The sequence below is a fragment of the Pseudonaja textilis genome, chromosome 3 (assembly GCF_049901715.1).
Source record: "Pseudonaja textilis isolate UNSWEBS1 chromosome 3, rPseTex1.2, whole genome shotgun sequence".
NCBI lineage: Eukaryota > Metazoa > Chordata > Lepidosauria > Squamata > Elapidae > Pseudonaja > Pseudonaja textilis.
The window spans coordinates 78,296,863-78,316,291 of record NC_141992.1 but is presented as its reverse complement, the minus strand read 5'-3'; the positions used below and the strand labels follow the sequence as shown (position 1 = coordinate 78,316,291).

The 19,429-nt window shown below is 43.2% G+C and overlaps 1 protein-coding gene across 4 annotated transcripts in view; it reads left to right on the top strand.

Annotated features, from left to right (window-relative positions):
- Positions 1 to 19,429, top strand: part of PALMD (palmdelphin) — a 79,423-nt gene that overhangs the window by 40,606 nt on the left and 19,388 nt on the right. For all 4 annotated transcript variants that reach the window (XM_087930168.1, XM_087930171.1, XM_087930170.1 and 1 more), the window contains 2 exons: positions 4,257 to 4,337; positions 18,154 to 18,284. In XM_087930168.1, the coding sequence (XP_087786294.1) occupies positions 4,257 to 4,337; positions 18,154 to 18,284 (212 nt within the window). The remainder of the gene's footprint in view (positions 1 to 4,256; positions 4,338 to 18,153; positions 18,285 to 19,429) is intronic.

Genomic DNA, 19,429 nt, shown 5'->3' with positions numbered 1-19,429 from the left:
AATACCACCTCCGCCTGATCAAGAATTTTAGGGTTGTTTAAAGCAGTTAGAAGATTAAATGGCTAATCTTCTTGACTTCGGTATATTAAATAACAAGGGGAGAATCATTTTATCCTGTGGTTTAGGCAGCAAAAGCTTTTACGTGTGATGCCAATATATTCATAAAAAAACAGAGAAGCATATTTAGACCGTGGGAGATTCTTTTTCCCCTGAAATCAGAGTAAATGCATGCTTGACATATTCTGCATGTGGCAAAAAATATATAGGGAGAAAATAAATGCATGACAGAACCAACCCATGAACAGCAATTTTACCAGGTAATCATTCATTTATTCTAACTAGGTATTTAATATCTATCAAAATGAAAATAATTGAAAGACTACCTTGTAATGGAATTCTGAAGTTTTCAAAAGGAAAATCTTTCCATGGACATACAGTGACTTCCTCAGGCTATGCAGAGAATCCTAGGAGGTGTAGTTCAGTGGGATGAATGCAGATGTCACTAAATCAATAGTATACTTTTTCCAAAGTTCTTTGGAAATCATGAAATGCTACAGATAGTCCTCAAATTGCAACCACAATTGAACACAAAATGTATGTCGCTGAGCGAGACATTTGTGAAGTGAGTTTTGCTCCATTTTACAATCTTTCTTGCCACACTTGTTCAGTGAATCAATGCAGTTGTTACGTTAGTAACATGGTTGTTAAATGAATCTGGCTCCCCCATTGGCTTTGCTTGTCAGAAAGTCGCAAAAGGGGATCACATTATCCTGGGACACTGTGACCATCATAAATATGAACCAGTTGCCAAGCATTTTCATTTTGATCACATGACCATGGGGATGCTGCAACGTTCGTAAGTGTGAAAAATGATCATAAGTCACTTGTTTCGGTGCCATTGCAACTTTGAATGGTCACTAAATGAACTGTTGTAAGTTGAAGACGACCCGTATAAAATGCCTGCTCCAGTGGTGGTATTCTACCAGTTCGGCCTGGTTCTGCAAAGCCGGTAGCAGCAATGAGCAGCAGAGACCAAACTGGTTCTCTCCGCCACCTGCTGTTGGGCCTGCCCGCCCGCTTGGTCTCCCATACTCACCTTTATCCTCTGAATTTGAAGCGCAGCTGCTTTGCGCGGCACAGCAGAGTGCTGCGCGGCAGCTGCTGAAGCGACCGGGATCATGCAGGTTTGCAGGAAGCGAGTTAAAATGCCTCCGTGCCTGTGCAAATGCCTCTGCATCTACACAAAGTGCATGTTTGGCATGCACACGCATGCAAAGTGTGTGCACGCACGCAGAGCACACTCACCAAGCCACCCCCACCGAACCGATGGTAAAAATATTTGAATCCCACCACTGGCCTGCTCCTTTAACTCTGTTTAAGACAAAGTTATTTTTTCCACCACAATATTTCTGCTCCATAGCACAGTTTCAGCAAGAATACTTTTTCTACACAATGACTATACCAGATAGACTGTAATGCCCCATTTCTTATCTAATTTTCGGTAAAACTTTCATGATATCTCAGTAACATAATACTACAGATTTGGAACTTTTTTTTAGGTTTAATTATTTATTATTTAATCATGTTATTTTTCTATCCATATGCTTCTCGCAAACCAACTTACAGAACTTGTCAATGCAACTTTAAACAATAAAAATATCCAGTTAGTAAAACATGACATAAAATCAGATAGGTAAACAATAATAAAACTGCATAAATATCCCTGAAAAAGCCAGCAAATAGTAATGATCACATTCACATGCCAATCAGAAAAGGAAGAGTAGATTATGAAAGTATGGTTTCACATTTCTGTTACAAGCAGCCAGCATGCAAGAATATCCTTAATGTTGGTGCCATCCCTAAGGAGGTTCTTCCTTCTCCTGTTTTATCCATGCACCGAAAACAGGTAAATGAATGGAGTCCCTGGTTCGTAACATAAAGTACTATCAGGATGAAGGAAAGGAAAGGAAGCGAATACAAGATTAAAAACAATCAAGAGATAGCAGACGAGATCATTAACTGCTTTAGCAAATAACAACTTAGCTTAGCTTAAGAGAAACTGGACAGAAGCATTTCAAAACATTCAGAGACTCCACCTGAATTAACTCCCTCAAATTGAAATTTCTCTTACAATTTCCAATATTTTGTATTTACCCCAGACTAGTTTCACAGATATCTAACTGAAATCATACTTCTTGGTCCCTTGATTTTCCCCGCTTGAGTGGAGTTTGACACATATTGCAGAGGCATTTCATTAGATAAGCAGGTCTCCAGGCATCAAGGAATTATTTATAAATGAAAACTAGTTCTTGGAGTGTGACCTATAAGCCAATGGAGCTGATGCACTCCCTGGTAGACACACCCAACAGAAATCCGCTTGCTACGGTTTCCTTCAAAAACATCTCCATATAATGAGCATTACAGTCATCTGTGCCAGAGAATAACCAGCCCATGGATAACAATAAGCCAGTTCAGTCTTAGCAAAATTGGTAAATTCAATCAGCATGTTAATAAATTAAATTCACCCAACTGAAAGCAGCTCTTGTCATCACACTTATCTGAACATGCAGACCTGCGCCTGCTTTTCTAGGCCCATGAAAGGTCAAATATTCACCAACCAAATAGAATTATTAACCATTAAAAGCTCCTCACATTTATTTGGATTCAGCTTTACTTTCTTTTTATTCAAATCACAAGATGGTCAAAGCACAAGCCTACCATAACTATTCTAATTTCACAGCTGTAACATCTAACTGGGGAAATGAATATCATGCTCACAAAACTTGGTTCTCTCATTTTTATTGGTTTAAGCACCTGCTTTTTGGAACTTGTTTTTAACCACCCAGGTATAAATTGTACTTATGGTAACCATTTTGTTTATTTCTGGGTAGCTGGGTCCTATAGATCAGTATGTTTCAACCTTGGCAACTTGAAGATGCATGGACTTTAACATCCAGGATTCCCCAGCCAGTTTGTTAAACTCACAGCCCAGATGTGTCATGGGCTGTCCACGTCCTCCCCTGGTTTAGCAAGGGGGGGGGGGTTGCAATACATCATGTGACATGTCATCATAAGTTTGACATCCCTGCTATAGTTCAATTGCAATTATTTTACACCACAATATCTGCTGAATATACAATAGTATCTTTCAGCAAATGAGTTAGTTTGCCATGGGCGAAGAGCAAAAACCAAACTGCTGCCATAAAAAGGTTTTTTTTAAATGTGGTAGTCCGTAGTTGTGATGAGAGGGACATAGCAAAGTGCAGAAAAAAGGCTTTTGCCTATTGTGTTTGCAAAATTCTCATGCATGGAGTGAAAAGAGACTTTCCATCCAAGTATTTGAAATTTGTAATAAGCTTTCTTCACCTCCTTTTAAACTTATCTGATATATCTTTCTGCCCCTCTGTTCCAAAGCTGGCTTTGCAGTTCTTATTGAGAAACCATCTACTTATATGAGCCCAGCAATTGTGGTTTGTAAATTGCTTATATGTGCAAACCAGGCCACTATAGCTTCTTTTTAAAACAAAAACCCCAAAGCAAATCACCATTACTTGCATTCCTTTGGGCTATGTCTTCTTCACAGTTACTTCATTCAACATGCCCTTCTTTTCCCAGGACAGTCTAGTTATCCTCTACAGCAGGGGTCTCCAACCTTAGCAACTTTTAAGACTTATGGACTTCAACTCCCAGAATTCCGGAAGTTGAAGTTCACAAGTCTTAAAGTTGCCAAGGGTGGAGACCCCTGCTCTACCGGGTAATAACAATGCAGCCAACAACAGCTGGAGACTCATTGGAGCAAAAGATTTTAGTTTGTGATTATGCAGTCCTTAGGTTACAAGAAAGTCAACAAATAAGATCCTGAGGGCCTTCTATCTACCCTGTTCTCCTGTGATAATGAGACAATAAAGACAGCACTTCCAGGAATTTAAGCAACTGCCTGCAAATCTTTAGCACACTAAATAATTCTTAAAGAGGAATGTAATTACCTTTAATCCCATCTGTTAAACCGAGCACTGCAGCTGCAGCCTATGAATGCACAAATATCTAGCACCTGCATGAAAAGCTAGCAGGCTAGTCTTAAGAAGACTAGGCCCTACTATTTTTGATACATCTAAAATGGCTGATTAGGATTTGCTTCAGTGTTGTATTGCAGCCATTAAGCAGAGCTAAAGCGGCCACGTCAACATGATGAATGGACTTTAAAAAATATATATAGCATCATTATGTATACTGTCTCTCATTTTTGCCATTTTCAGGACAAGAGGAAACTGCAAGAAGAAATAACTCAGAGACGCCTTAAAGTAGAAGAAGAAAAGCTAAAGCACCAGCATTTAAAGGTAAGGTGTTCTTTTCTTTTTCTTTTTGCTTTAGAAATGCATGGTATCCAAACAAGAAACCAAGATTTTGTAATGGAGGAATAAGGGACAGAATACTGAAACTCTGTGTCTGTGGCAGCCTGTTCCATAGTGTCACTTTCTATATTCATTCAAGGTCCTATGCATCCACTTGCTGTTCTCTTTCATAGATAAATAGGTAGACTAGGTCACTGATGGCTAACCTTTTTGTCATTGCGTGCCAAAAGTGCACCCATAATGTGATGCATGTGCTCCCCCGTGCTCCCTCCTTCCCCCCTGCGCATGCACGTGGGACTCCTCGTGCTCCCCCTGCCCCCTGCACATGCGCACGCATCTCCCATATGAGCCCCACCCCACCCATGCATGAGTGGCAGATACTACTCAGCTGGTATCAGCTGGCTGGTGGGAGGTGCTTGTGCATGCGCAGTGGAACTGAGCTAGGGAGACTGCTCGTGTGCCCTCAGAGATGGCTCTGTGCCATAGGTTCACCATCATGTGACTAGATGTTATCTAATCATTTTTGACTCCCAGCAGCTACATAGAACCAATTTGATATATTGGTTTAAGATACTGGCCTAGAAACCAGGGAGAGTGTGAATTTTAGTCCTGTCTTATTTATGAAAGCAAAATAGTAGCTAATGCCCTTATTTATAAGAATACCTCTAGGTCCCAAACACACTCCAGAAGATCAATGGTTGGCTATAGACTATTATTTGGATTTTAAACTTGTGTATCTGCCCATCTCACAAATAGACATTTTCTACAAGGGTCACCAATTGGTTAACGTTCTAAATGTGTCTACCAGGCCAAGAAGTTGGGAGATGTTACTAGTTCAGCTTTCCATGTCTAGAGGGAAAGTCAAATCTACTGTATGCTTAGAATTATTCTGTATGAATATGCCTACAAATTAGTCTTTTATTCCAGTCTATCATTCCAACACTGTGTGTGTGTGTGTGCATGTATTGAACTAACCCAATTTAAATTGTATAACCAATACAGCTCAAGCTATAAATATCTAATTCATATATCTCATTTCTTTCATGGTTACAGCTTAAATTCTATTTATGCATTTTGAGCTTTAATGTTAAAAAAAAAAAAAGCCAACTCCATTAACTAAGCTCAGAGGATTTTAGGAGACACACAAATGATTGGCTGCTGCTGCTTGGTCATGTTATTTTAGATGAGATCATTGTCAGAAATAATTCCTGTATAAAGTATGGCTCTGTGTGTGTGTGTGTGTGTGTGTGTTTCCAACAGGGTGTGTTCACTCTGAAACTGGCACTTTGTTTAATATACCATAACACTGAGATCCAAGAAAGCCTCAGATTGTGCTGAAATCATCACACAGTAAACTGATTTTTATCTGGCAAAACTTTAGTCAATTATAATTATGGATCGACAGAAAAGATGTTTTAACCCTGCTTCCCACACCTTGGGGAGTCATCTGCAAATGTTACTCTGATGTTAAACCTGCCAAGTTGCTTGGAATGGCATCTCAATTATAGATGAATCAAATGACAAGCCTGACATAAATGAAAGGGAAGAGGAAAACATGACGACATGCTCTCAGCTAGGCTTATCAAGGACAGCTTGACATTTCATAGCATGTTAAAAACTGAACCAGCCTAAAATCCCCACAATGCTTATTTATGAAAAACTAGTCAAAATCATGCCAGAATCATAAATAGAGACTTTCCCAGGGGACAAGAGAACAAATGAGTGTATTTGCTTGTCAAACTCAGCTACAAAAATGTGAGAATTGTTAAAGTCGCAGAAATAATCTTTCTCAACTTTTCCAGTCTGCCCACACTGCAAAAATCTACAGCAACAAAGGAATCCTGCTAATGGAGCTTCATGCTCAGATTGCTGGGCTTGTCCCATCATACAAGTGTTTGGGGGATCAAATTGCTAATGTTGCAGGGTTCTTTTCAGTTGTTGACTGCCACTAGTCCTCACTACACTAAGAGGCACATCAAAGTAAACTCTCCTCCCAGTCTATACATAGTTGCCGAACTAACTTACGGTAGGGTTCATCTGGTTTTGGCTTGGCTATATAAATTGTACTAATTTTTAAAATTATTATTTTGATCATCTATATCCTACCTACTAGAACAGGGGTCCCCAACCACTGGTCCCCGGACCGGTACCGGTCCGAGGATCATTTTTTACCGGGCTGCAAAGCTTGGGCGCCGCCATCTTGTTTCGACGGCGCTTCCGGGTTTTCGGTTGCTTCTGGGTTTTCGGTTGGAAAGTGCTTCCGGATTTTCAGTTGGAAAGCGGCGTTTGGGTGCTCGCGCCTTAGTTTCGTCGAGGGGGGGCAGCTTCGAATGAAGAGCCGTCCCAATGGTGGTGGAGTCTCGTGTTACTCAGGTACCGGTCCATGGAAGAATAAATAATCGTGAAACTGATCCCTGGTTCAAAAAAGGTTGGGGGCCACTGTACTAGAACATCTCTAGGCAGCATAGCAGTGATTGTGGCTTATTCTGTAAACCATGGATTAAAGAAACTATGGCATGGCATGATATATATGTACAAGCAGTCTTCATTTAATGACATTATTTGAGAACAGAAAGACCATTGTTAAGTGATACACTCATACATAAAATAAAATAAACCCATGTGACTGTGCCACTTAATTGTGACAGCTTCAGCAATTGGTCATGGATAGCAATAGCATTTAGACTTATATACTGCTTCACCTTGCTTTACAGCCATCTCTAAGCGCTTTACAGAGTCAGTTTAATGCCCCAAACAATCTGGGTCCTTGTTTTACTGACCTGGGAAGGATGGAAGGCTGAGTCAACCTTGAGCCTGGTGAGATTTGAACTGCCAAATTGCAGGCAGCCAGCAGGCAGCAGAAGTAGCCTGCAGTACTGCACTGTAACCACTGTGCCACCTCTTAATGCCATAGTTAACCAAGGACCATGTAGTTAAGTGAGGACTTCCTGCCAGCTTCCCCATTGATTTGTGGTAAGCCTACAGGGAAGGTTACAAAGCATGAACAGATTACATGACTTCAGGTTGCTGCAAGCACCCTAAGTACAAGGTCTTCTTATAATGACCTCTTATTCAGCACTATCTTAAGTTTGAACAGTAGCTGAATAGGTGGTTGTTAATCAAGGACCACCTGTACATGGATGGACGGATGGATAGATGGATACTCTCCCAATGCTTATTTATTTTATTCATTTATTTGATTTGTCAATCGCTTACAAGATAATAGGTATAAGTTTAAACATGAGTAAGAATACAGGAAATAAGTACGAATAAATGGGGACAAAAGAACAGGGACGGTAGGCACGATTGTGCACTTATGCACAATCCAGAACCCTGACTGACTCTCCCAACTAATGAATTTAGAGCTGGAAATCAAGGATCAGTTTCAGATATTCATGAGATTGGCTTGATCCAGAAAAGTAAAGCCTGCTGCCAGCTCCAGACTATAAAATCAGCTCCATGGGAAATTGCTCAATAAACTACTTTTGAGATAGGTGTGATTAGCTACAATTACTGTTAAGTCCGGGCGATCGGTCCCAGGTAGATCGGGTCGCATAGAGACGCGAGACTCAAAGTACACATTCAGCTCTTTATTGAATATACAGTTCAGTCCAGGACCCGTGAACCACTTGGCTTTATTCAGCCGGCCGGTGGCTCGGCGGCCAATGGCAGCGCTTTGAATTTCCCGCAATCGGCTCAGCCAATCGTGGTAGATTCTTAGCACACCAATCACAGTTTAGTTAACCAATCGGGTTGTGGTCCGCATGGACCAATCAGAACTCAGGATTTGGAGAATGTTAATATAGAACAATTACAGAATCTTGCAATTCTGACTGTGTGCTGTATCTCCTTATTGTTCAGTGAATTAGGGAGGCAACATCCATTTCTAAATTTTATCTTACTGCTCTGTGCTTTAAAAGGCTTCCATCCCTTCTGCTTAGGCAACAGTTTCTGCATATCCCTGTTAAAGTCGTCTTCTTTACTCTACAATTTCCCCCTTCCCAAACCAGGTCATGAAACACATAGAGACATACTGTAGTGGTACATCTAAAAGGGACTTCCAGGTCATTTCATTAAGGTCCACTTAATGAAATGTTACATGACAGGGAAGTCTTTTTTTAGGGAAAAGGAACGAAAAATTACCTACTCTCTAGGAAATCCTTTTACCCTATTGAAAGCCACCCTCTGGATTTGTTTGCGTCTGTCCTTTTTGAACTGTGGTACTCAGAACTGAACATAGATTTCCAAAAATAGATTCTAACATAAATGTAGTTTTCCACTGATGTTAGCCTTTATTAGATTTTTGTTAAGTTTGAGCAATGAGAGGCTGAACCAGAGCATGAGTGCAACAGTACTTTATTTTACAAATAAAGGGCTGACCGTGCTTGCCAAGCCTGGAACTGGCTCGCAGCAATCAGCAGCCAGTTGGACCCCGCAGCCTGCTTTTATAGCTGGCTGCTGGGGAGAACCGACCAATGGAAATGGGGGAATAACGCCCACACAAAGCGAGTGGACCTGAGTGAGAACTCCTTGAGTCCTCAGGACATAACACCCCTTCCCCCAGATGCGAACACGCATAGTCCTTGAGGTAGATGGGGGTTTGTGTTGCGCCCGAGCGGCGCAACTCGGGAACATTGTCTGACTGTTCGGTATCAGTCTGTGACGGTTGAGCTGGCATAGTGTCGCCAACACTCTCTCTGGACTGGTATCCTCGAAACCACCGGGTTGGTTTCTGGGGTCAAGCTCGTGGGTTGGATCCGGTTGGTCAACTCTCTGGGCGCTGTTGTCTGAGTTTGGGCTGACCGGAACGACGCTGGCGCAGACTGGTCACTGGGTGCGGTGTGGCTGGGTGGCGGATGAGACGGTTCCCCTTCGACTGGAGACTCTGGATTCTTGTTTGCGAGGTTGCTGAGGCGCCTTCTGAGTTGGTCTATGTGTCTCCTCCAGACGCGACCATCCTCCAGCCTGACTCTATACGATCTCGGCCCAGTGACGGCGATGACCTCGCCCGGAATCCAAAGTGGGTCCCCAGCGAAATTCCTTGCGAATATCGGCTCCTGTAACATAAAATGTCTAACCCCGAAGTGGAAGCGAGGGGAGAGTCAGGGCAGTATTGTGGGTGCAGTCTATCTAATACAGTCCTCAGGCGCCGCCCATCAGAAGTTCCGCTGGGGACTTATTGGTGACTGCACAGGGGTTGAGTGCTGGCTCATCAGGAACCGTGAGAGTTTGTGGTGCCAGTCATCTCTGCCAAACCTAGCGAGGGCCTCCTTGGTGGTCCTGACGGCCCTTTCAGCCAACCCATTACTCGCAGGGTGAAATGGGGCTGTGAAAATGTGGCGAATGCCTAGGTTGGCTGCAAAACGGCTGAATTCTACTGATGCGAACTGTGGGCCATTATCGGAGACCAAGGAGTCGGGTAGTCCATGTGTAACTAACAGGCGCGTTAACACGTTGGTGATTGCTAGTGTGGTGGTCGTGGATAGCTGCGCCACGTCTATCCACTTGGAATAAGCGTCCACGACCACTAGGAACATCTTTCCATGCACGGGCCGGCCAGATCGATATGGATTCTAGACCAAGGGCGCTGGCGCTCTCCCATCTGGTAGGGGTGGCGATGGGGGAGCAGGACGGGATTCCTGGCAAATGCTGCAGGAACTTACCCAATTGACAATGTCCTCGCCTAGACCCGGCCACCACACGTAGCTGCGTGCCAACGCCTTCATTCTCACAATGCCGGGTGTCCTCGTGCAACGCTTCCAGGACTCGGGTGCGCAGCGAGGTCGGAATGACCACTCGAGTGCCCCACAGTAGACAACCCTGCAAACTGGACAGCTCCTGCATGCGAGTCTTAAAGGGTGCGAATTTGTTATCAACATTGCCTCCCGGCCACCCTCCTCACCCAGTCGAGCACCTGGGCGAGCGTTTGGTCTGCCTTGGTTTTGGCGGCGATGTCAAGGGCGGTGATGGGCAGGTCCAACTGGGTGATTTCAAAAAATGGCATTGACAGGAGCTGGGTCTTCAGCCGGAGCGGTAAGGGGCAGCGACTGAGCGCGTCCAGCGTGGGATAGAGTTTTGCCCGGGCGGTGGATAAGTTTGTATGAGTAGGCCGCTAGGAAAAGTGTCCACCTTGTCATCCGAGGGAGAGGACTTGAGGTGTCTGTTTGTCGCCGCCAGTAGGCCCAGGAGGGCTTATGGTCGGTGACCAGTTCAAGAAGTGGCCAAAAAGGAATTCGTGAAACTTTTTCACGGCTGCAACAGCTGCTAGGGCTTCCTTGTCTATTTGGCTGTAATTTCGCTCCGTGGCCGAGAGCGTCCTGGAGAAAAAAGGCGATGGGGGCCTCGGCGCCATTGGCGAGTCGGTGACTAAGGACCGCCCAATTCCAAAAGGGATGCGTCTGCTGCCAGTACTAAAGGAAGGTTGGGGTCGAATTGGATGAGCACTGCCTCTGACGTAAGTAGTGATTTGACGGCGTTAAACGCCTGGTCTTCTTTGTGCCCCAGTGCCACGGTGACTTTTTGTCTAGTAATCTGTGTGGGGTTCGGCTACTGAGGCTTTATGGGGCAAAAGGGATGCATAAAAGTTTAGGAGCCCCAAGAAAGCTTGTAGCTCCGTTTTGGAGGTCGGTGTGGGAGCTTCGTGGATCGCCCTGACCTTGGACTCCAGGGGTGAATGCCAGAGGCGTCAATTTTATAACCCAGAAAGTCCACCTGTCTAGTGGCAATGGCGCATTTTTCTTTTTTTTAACTTGAGGCCATGCTGTCTGAACCTCTCTAACACTGCTCGCACTCTCTGGAAGAGTTGGGGTCTGTCCCTGGCCGAGACCAAGATGTCGTCGAAGTAGGGTACTACACCAGGGAGGCCCTGTAAAATCCGCTCCATGAGGGATTGAAAAATACCCGGGCAACACTTACGCCAAATTGGAGACGCTTGCATCGGAAGGCACCCCTGTGAGTGACGATGGTCTGAAGTTCCGCTGTTTGGTTATCAACAGGGAACTGTTGATATGCTTGAGACATGTCCAATTTAGCAAAAATACTGCCCGGTTCGAATGTGTGCAATAAGTGCTGAATGACGGGCACGGGTAGGCGCTAACTTGTAAATATTTATTGATTGTTGTCTTGTAGTCCGAGCAAATTCTCAGGCTACCATCTTTTTTGAGGGGGTGACAATGGGCGTCTCACTTGGCGAAATCTGTTGGCTCAATGACCCCTTGTTTTAGTAGTTTATCCAATTCAGCGTCTAGTTTTGGTCGAATAGCAAATGGAACTCTACGTGGTTTTAATCTGATTGGGACTGCCTGGGGTCAACGGTGAACGAGATGGGGTTCCATTATAACACCCCAGCTCCTCGCTGAACACATCTGCGTAGTCAGCGAATAAGGAGTCAGTGTCTGAGGTTGAGACAGCATGGACTCCTGTTAACCCTAGGCCGAGGTGGGGAAACCAATCGAGCCCCAATAAGGTGGGTAGATTGCCGTTAACTACCACTAGAGGTAGGTGGCCTTTAAAAGCTCTAAAACTGACAAAGAACTTGCCTCTGCCGATCACGGGAATGGCCTTCCCTGGTAGTCCTTCAGACCGAACTGGCATCTCTGAAGCCGGGTAGTAGATAGGCTGGGGTGGAGTCTCTTGAGGTGTTCCACGAGATTATTGAGAGCGTTGACCCTGTGTCAACTTCCATGTGGCACGGTTTACCTTCTAGGGAAACGGAGAGAGAATTTTACTAACAGAGTGGCAAGTACGCCTGGCAAGGCGGTGCGTGCGACAGTTTAATACTTGCCTCTGTGGTCCCGAGTGCGAGGACGGGGTCTTTGTGCAGCGCTTTGGTGGGCTTGGCAGACTCTCGCAATGTGCCCCCTCTTATGGCAGTTGTTGCAAATGGCTCCTTTAAACTTGCAGGTGGCCCTTTGATGTGATCCCCACAGGCTAGGCACAGGGTGATGTGCTTGGGTGGACCGGTGTATTCTTGTTTGGCCCCTACCTGCGACCGTCTGTCATTGGTGAGGCGATGGACATCGTTCTCATCGTTGTGGCCTTCCTCCGCTTCCACCTCTTCGGAATGGACTGGGAACGCTGCTAGTTTGGCGCTTGGGCCCTGAATTTCGGTGGCTGAGTTCGTTGCTAGCTCGGCTGCTAGGGCCTCCTCTACTGCTTGCGCGAGGTTGAGGTCTTTTTAGCTAGCAGTCGCCTCTGTAGGTTGAGATCCTTGACCCCACAAACTAATTGATCGAGGAGCATGTCCTCCAGGTATGTTCCAAACCCGCAGTGCAGGGCTGCTGTTCTGAGGGCGCCATATATTGGTTGATGGTCTCCTTACTTGATTGCTTCCTCATTCGGGCGTGAACCTCCTGGCGATTTGTGAAGGCCTGGGAGCATAGTGGTTTGTGAGGATCTCAAGCAACTTCGGACCACGGAACGTTTTCAATTCTCTCGGCGCCACGAGTGCTGCAGCGGTATCGTAAACGGTGGCTCCGCAGTAGATTAGGAAATAGGATTTTTTCCGATGCTCTCCGCATCCGACAGGCCGACCGCATCGATGTAATGATTGAAACGGTTCTTATACGATTCCCACTTCTCTTCGTCTGGTTTAAACGCCGGGAATACTGGATTGGAACTCATGGTGCTGGAACGGCTGGGCTTCCTGCGGAAAAAATCTCTCGGGGACTACGAACGCTAGTGAGTTACTAGTGATATCAGCTCTGGAGAGGTTTTTGCTACCCTCTCTTTCTCTCTCTCTGGGTTACCACGTTGGCTGCTAGCCGTTGGAGGTGTCTTGATTCGCGCCAAAAGTGGGCGTTAGTGACTCTTTACAGCGCTGTGCTGTGATTCCTACTGGCTCGAAATTCAAATGACACCCGTTTGAATTTCGCGCCAAATGCAGAGCGGCTGCGGCTCGCAGCGCTTCACTTTCCCCGTAAGCGGGCTAACAAGCGGCTACAGACGCTTCTAACTATTTGACTCAGACCGCTTTCTCTGGCTGCGGATCTGCGTTTGCTCTTTTTGATCGCTCGTTTCGCTAGCTGACCGCTCTCTCTGGCTGCGGATCAGCGTTTCCTTGTCGCCAGCCGATCGCTCTCTCTGGGCTGTAGATCGGTGGCTAGTGACTCAGCGGTTGCAAGGTGCTTCTGGTAGCCATCCCATCCTCGTCGCCAGTGTTAAGTTTGAGCAATGAGAGGCTGAACCAGAGCATGAGTGCAACAGTACTTTATTTTACAAATAAAGGGCTGACCGTGCTTGCCAAGCCTGGAACTGGCTCGCAGCAATCAGCAGCCAGTTGGACCCCGCAGCCTGCTTTTATAGCTGGCTGCTGGGGAGAAACTGACCAATGGGAATGGGGAATAACGCCCACACAAAGCGAGTGGACCTGAGTGAGAACTCCTTGAGTCCTCAGGACATAACAATTTTTTTAACCCCTCCTTTATTATTTCATAAGTAACTCAAGGTGGCAAAAATATCCAATATTCCTTTTTCCTCCTATTGTCTCAACAACTGGCCTAAAGTCACCTAGCCAGTGGGACTAGAATTCACAGTCTCCTGGTTTCTAGCCTGGTGCATTACCTATTAGCCCAAATTGGCATCATTATCACAGTAATCAAGCTTACATATGCTGGAAATTTCCTATATCATTTGTGGTTTACTATTAGTTCTAGATATGTTTCTTTGTTTACTGTACTCATTATATTTCAAATTTCACCACTTCTGATTATATTAATTCTAATATTTAAACAAAAGTTACACGTTGTTCTTATTATCATAATGTAGTAGCAGTATGCTCTATATTAAATAGAATTAGGGCATTAGTTTTAATATAAATCTTAACATTCTATATTATTATCACAGTCATAATTTCCAGTTTTATCTAATCCAACAGGCTGTAAAATATTATTGATAATAACAATTATAATTTTATTGTGCAGAGTTTTAGATTCTATTATACTGTTTCAAGAAAATGTAATTAACAAACAGCCAGACATTTCTTTGAAAAAGACATAATTAAAAACTGATGAATCACTGAGAGAATTGGAGTTTAATTGAACAGCTGTTCTAATAAAGAAAGGTCAGATCTACTCTTGGTTACAAGCTGAAAAACTAAAAACAATGTTGCTTTGGCTGCCAGTATTGCATCTTACAGCTAGGTTCCTGATTGCTGTTTTGATGATATGTCTGAAGTACATGAAATTGTTGTCCATTTTTCAGATTAATCTCCCTAGTGCTATAGTAAATGCAGCCTCAATTTGGGAGATCCAGGCTGTAGGTCAGCCTATATAAAGGCAATTTATCCTCCTTTAATCATGTCTGTTGATGTAGGAGAAGAGAAGGCAGAACCGGGGGACCGAGTTAAAACACCTCATCAGTTTAGAGTCATTGCATTCCTACAAGCAGGCCAAGTCCAACTCCTTCTGAATTCTGTTGCCTTTATCTGGTGCCATTTTGCTGTTGAACTTTAGTTAACTAGATTCTAGTGTATAGGCTTGAATAAATCATCTATGCTGCAACCTTACGAATGATCTTGATTCTTTATACCTGACAGTGATATGCTTTGTGGATATGGGGAACTGGGAGGAATAACAAATCTTGATTTAGCAATAGCAATAGCATTTAGTCTTCTATCTAATACCGCCCCATAGTGCTTTCTCTCAGTGGTTTACAATATGTAAGCATTATTTGCTATATGGAATGGTAGTTGCTACACAACTGCAGAATTCAATTCGTAACCCCTTCAGGACAGTTCAGATGTTTGGATGATTAATTGCCTAACAAATATGTGGGGTTTAAAAAACAACAACAACAGGAAACTCATCAAATCTAAAGGTTTTGCAGATATGGAGGAGAACAAAACAAGACCACGGGGATATTACAATAGTTATTGTTGTACTCTAGTAAGAGCCACATGGTTTCACAAAGATATGGGTGTACATCAGATTCGGAAAAGTGAATCCACAACCTAAAAATTCTGACTGAGGCAAATTCAAGAGCTATCCAAATTCAGTTCCTCTGAATTGGAGGAGGAGAGCTTTATTGATTTAGAGTAGCCAAAGTCAAGAGTCCAATAGCACCTTTCAGTCCTAATCAATTTGACTACTGAAAGGCATAAGTTAAAAGGCTTCACTTCACTTCATAATGTCACTAAACTGAACTAGGATTAAATTTGGGTTGACGGAAAGATATGGCGATTATTAAGAGGCAGGTAACATGTGGAAGTGATTACAAACTATATCAGTTAACAATTGCAATATGTAATCTTTTAAAAACCCATTGTGTCTATTGAGACTTTCTAAGATACATGTCTATATATGCGAGTTCCACGGTCTCTTGTTAATTGTGATGTTAAAGTTCCTTTCCCCCCCAAAAAAACAGCCATGCAGTGCCCTAGAAGGTTGAAATAACTTGCTATTACTTTATCTTGTTTTGAGTTCTGATGTCAAATTTTATGAGCATTAATCCTGTTACACAAATTTGGCTTATTTATTTTATGTAAATCCAGAGGAGTATTACTGGCTTATAATGACATATATCACATTAGACACACTTTCACCTACTCTTTCTCTAATCTCATATGAAAGTTGTTGAAGACTTGTGGACTTCAACTCCCAGAATTCCTGAGCTAACATGACTGGAGGAGGAATTCTAGGAGTTGAAGTCCACAAGTCTTAAAGTTGTCAAGTTTGAGGGCCCCTGCTTTAATCTCTCACAGAACCCCATCGGGTTCTCAATGAACCTTGGTGTTCCAAGAATACACTTTGAGAAGCCTTAATCCATTAGTTCCACCATAGGAGTTATGAACCTATAAAGAGTTATGAACCATTTGTTGCACCCCTTCATCTTATCACTTTTTCTCACCAAAAAATATTATTTTTCCCACCAAAGCTAAAATAGCTGATCGGTCATAAAAGAATTCAACAGGAGGTAGACTCTCAAAAGAGGCATTTTAATATATATTTTTTGCTTTAAACAGTTCTTTAAAATGTAATACAGAATACCAGAAACACAGCTAACCCCAGGCAAGATTTATTTCAGTTTATGGAGTGATGGGTTGCTGAAGAACTACTACAGGAATTCTTTGCTTCTGACTAGCTTGGGGGACTGCACATATCCCATGCATGCATGAGGTCCTAATGGCAGGAGTTCATGCTACTAGCAACAGCAGTGAAGTGGAATGTGATCTACACAAGGCAAGTGTAGCCTTCTGCCATTCATGTCATTCCGAAAGTCTTAGCTTATCACTTGGTATTAGTATTGTCTCTTTGATGTAATATACCTCAAGATACCATGATATTTAAGAAGGTACTACATAACATACAGAGTTCACACTTACATGTTTCTCATCTGCTTCCATGTATACATGAGAATTCACCTATGTATGAATGAAACAATATATAGATTGCATTTTATCTCCAACCCAAACCCAATACATTTCCCGTTGCGTCAGTTTAAGGGGATAATTGATGAAAGGAATGAGACATATATGCGTTTTGCCTTTCTTCAGACACCTTACACTTTCCCATTCCTTTTCTGATTTTATAGTTTCCCATCCTCCACTTCTTTCAGATTAATTTCCCTGCTGTTCTCATCACTCAGCTGTTGGCATAATTATTTGCAGCTCACGCAGATGCAGTATTCCTGAAGTGCTCATGATTGGAAGATAAGGAACATAAAACAGTCTCTCTCTCTCTCTCCCTTTGCTATTGTCTCCTCTTTGATCCTTACAAATGCACAGGTCAGCATGATGCAAGAGGAAAGGGAGCCTATGATTTCCCCACAGTTTGATGACTTGCAGCTCCTAGCATCTCCCAGCATTAGCTGTGCTGGCTGAGTCCTCTGAAATCTATAGCAAGATCTGAAAAGCTGCAGGTTCCTACTCCTGCAGGTTGCTTCATTGTGCTTAAGTGAAGTTGATCAAGCTATTTATATCAGAATTCATTTTTTTAAATGTCTGGCATTCTGGCCATGCTCCATTCTCAAACTAAACAAACTTTTCCTCCCAGAAACTTCACATGGTGGTTTGCTTACACCAAAATGATAGGAAATTACAGGTGTGAAAGACGATCATAAGTCCCTTGTGCTGGTTAGACAGTATATAGTTAGTTTAGGAATGAGAGCTGTCCCCTTAAGGGAATGCTTCATGGGAAATATAGTTAATGCCTCTTGGGAGATGTAGTTCATGTCACGTGGTTATATCTGTAATTCTGATTGGTCACTGAATTGATCTCTGGTGGGCTGAGGGAGTTTTTTGGGCATTATCCCCTGGACCCCAGCATCGTGCTGGAGTCTTCCTTTGGTATATTGCTATGGGATGAAGTTAATCATCTTTTCACATTATTAAGGCAAAGATTGGACACTCGATGACTCTCAACATAACTATGAGTTATACCTTGAGGATACCTGATATAATCCAATAAATTAACTTTGTATGGAAGCCTCTGTAGTGTTGGACTGCTTATCCCAGGAACTTTGGGAAGATAAAAAGGATTGCCTGGGACAAGAAGCCAGTGATGTTGTAACTTTGAATGGTCACCAAATAAACTGTTGTAAGTCGAGGACTACCTGTGTACAAATGAAATTAGATTATGCCTGTCCAGCTGTTCCCGCCTCCCATAAAAGAGGAAGGGGTAAGGAAAGAAAGAAACAAATTAGTTCATGGAACCTTAGCAACTTCATTGATCATGAGAACAAACGATAACATTCATTTGCTTATTCTTCAGGATGGAACTGACATCTAGCTATGCTGGCAATATGTACTAGAAGTGTGATAGGCAGATTAAATTCTTAATCAGTATTTTTAAATATATATTTGTAGAAAAAAGCTTTGCGTGAGAAATGGCTCTGGGATGGATTAAGCACCCTTTCTCCAGAAGAACAGAAAGAAATGCAAAACCAACATCGAGAAGATCAACATCAAATTAAGAAACTGGAACAAAATATTCTCAGGTACAACATACATTTTTTTCCTTATTAATGTAGCAATATAAGCCCTTGGGATCAGAACAATGTTCTTTTCTTAATAGGATTAATATTTATGGGGCCAACTATTTAATAATAATACTAACTTTATAGTCAGGATATCTAACATGAAACAGAGTATAAAGCAGTGGTCGCCAACCAGTGCGCCGGGGACCACTGGTGGTCTGCAAGAAAATTTTGGTGGTCCACAGAGAAATGTCACCCCCAAAGCAACCCCCAAATCAATTAATCCAGGCTGTGCAGGAACACAAGGCCATGCCGCCCACATGGCCCACAGGAACACAAGGCTTGCATCGCTTGCATCGCGAACAACACGAGGCAGTGAGGGGAGGGGGAAAGGATGGAGAGGGGGAACTTGCCCCACGTGCCTGGCCTGGCCACTGGGCTGCTTCTTTCCGCTTCTTTCTTCTTCTGCTTTTGACTGCATGCAAAGAAAGCAGCAAAAGTCTTTCTTTCTCTCCCCCAAACTCTGCCAGAAATGAGTCTTTGGGACACTGCAAGGCATCCTGCTCCAAGACGCTGCACCATTCTGGCGGAGTTAGGGGGAGAGAAAGAAAGATTTCTGCTGCTTCTGCTGCTTTCCTTGCATGAAACTAAAAGTCTCTCTTTCTCTCCCTCTCTCTCCCTCTCTCTCTCTCTCCCTCTCTCTCTTTCTCCCCCTGAGAATTGAGCTGGAGACAGTAACCTGCGATCCCAAATAAAGAATGATCGATCAGTAGGAAAACGAGGTGGGGAATTTTCCTGCAGAGTTTTTGGGGGATTTTCCCAGGGTGTCTGGTCCGCGGGATTTAAAATTATAAGCTTGGTGGTTCCTAAGGTCCAAAAGGTTGGCAATCCCTGGTATAAAGAGTACTACAGTTATTACACTAGGCAATGCAGAAAAAACATACAGTAAAAGTTAAGCACTGGTCAATTATTGACAAAGTATTAAAACTTCAATCATTCCTAATAATGTATTAGCTTCATCATTAATGATTATGTAGTGTATATTGGAGGTGGTGACTCTTTGAGAGTTGTATGCAATGAAATTTCATTTAAATGTATGCCGATTAATGTACATTCAAAGTGATAATAAAGTTATTCTAAGTCTAATAATTTGATAGCTACCATTT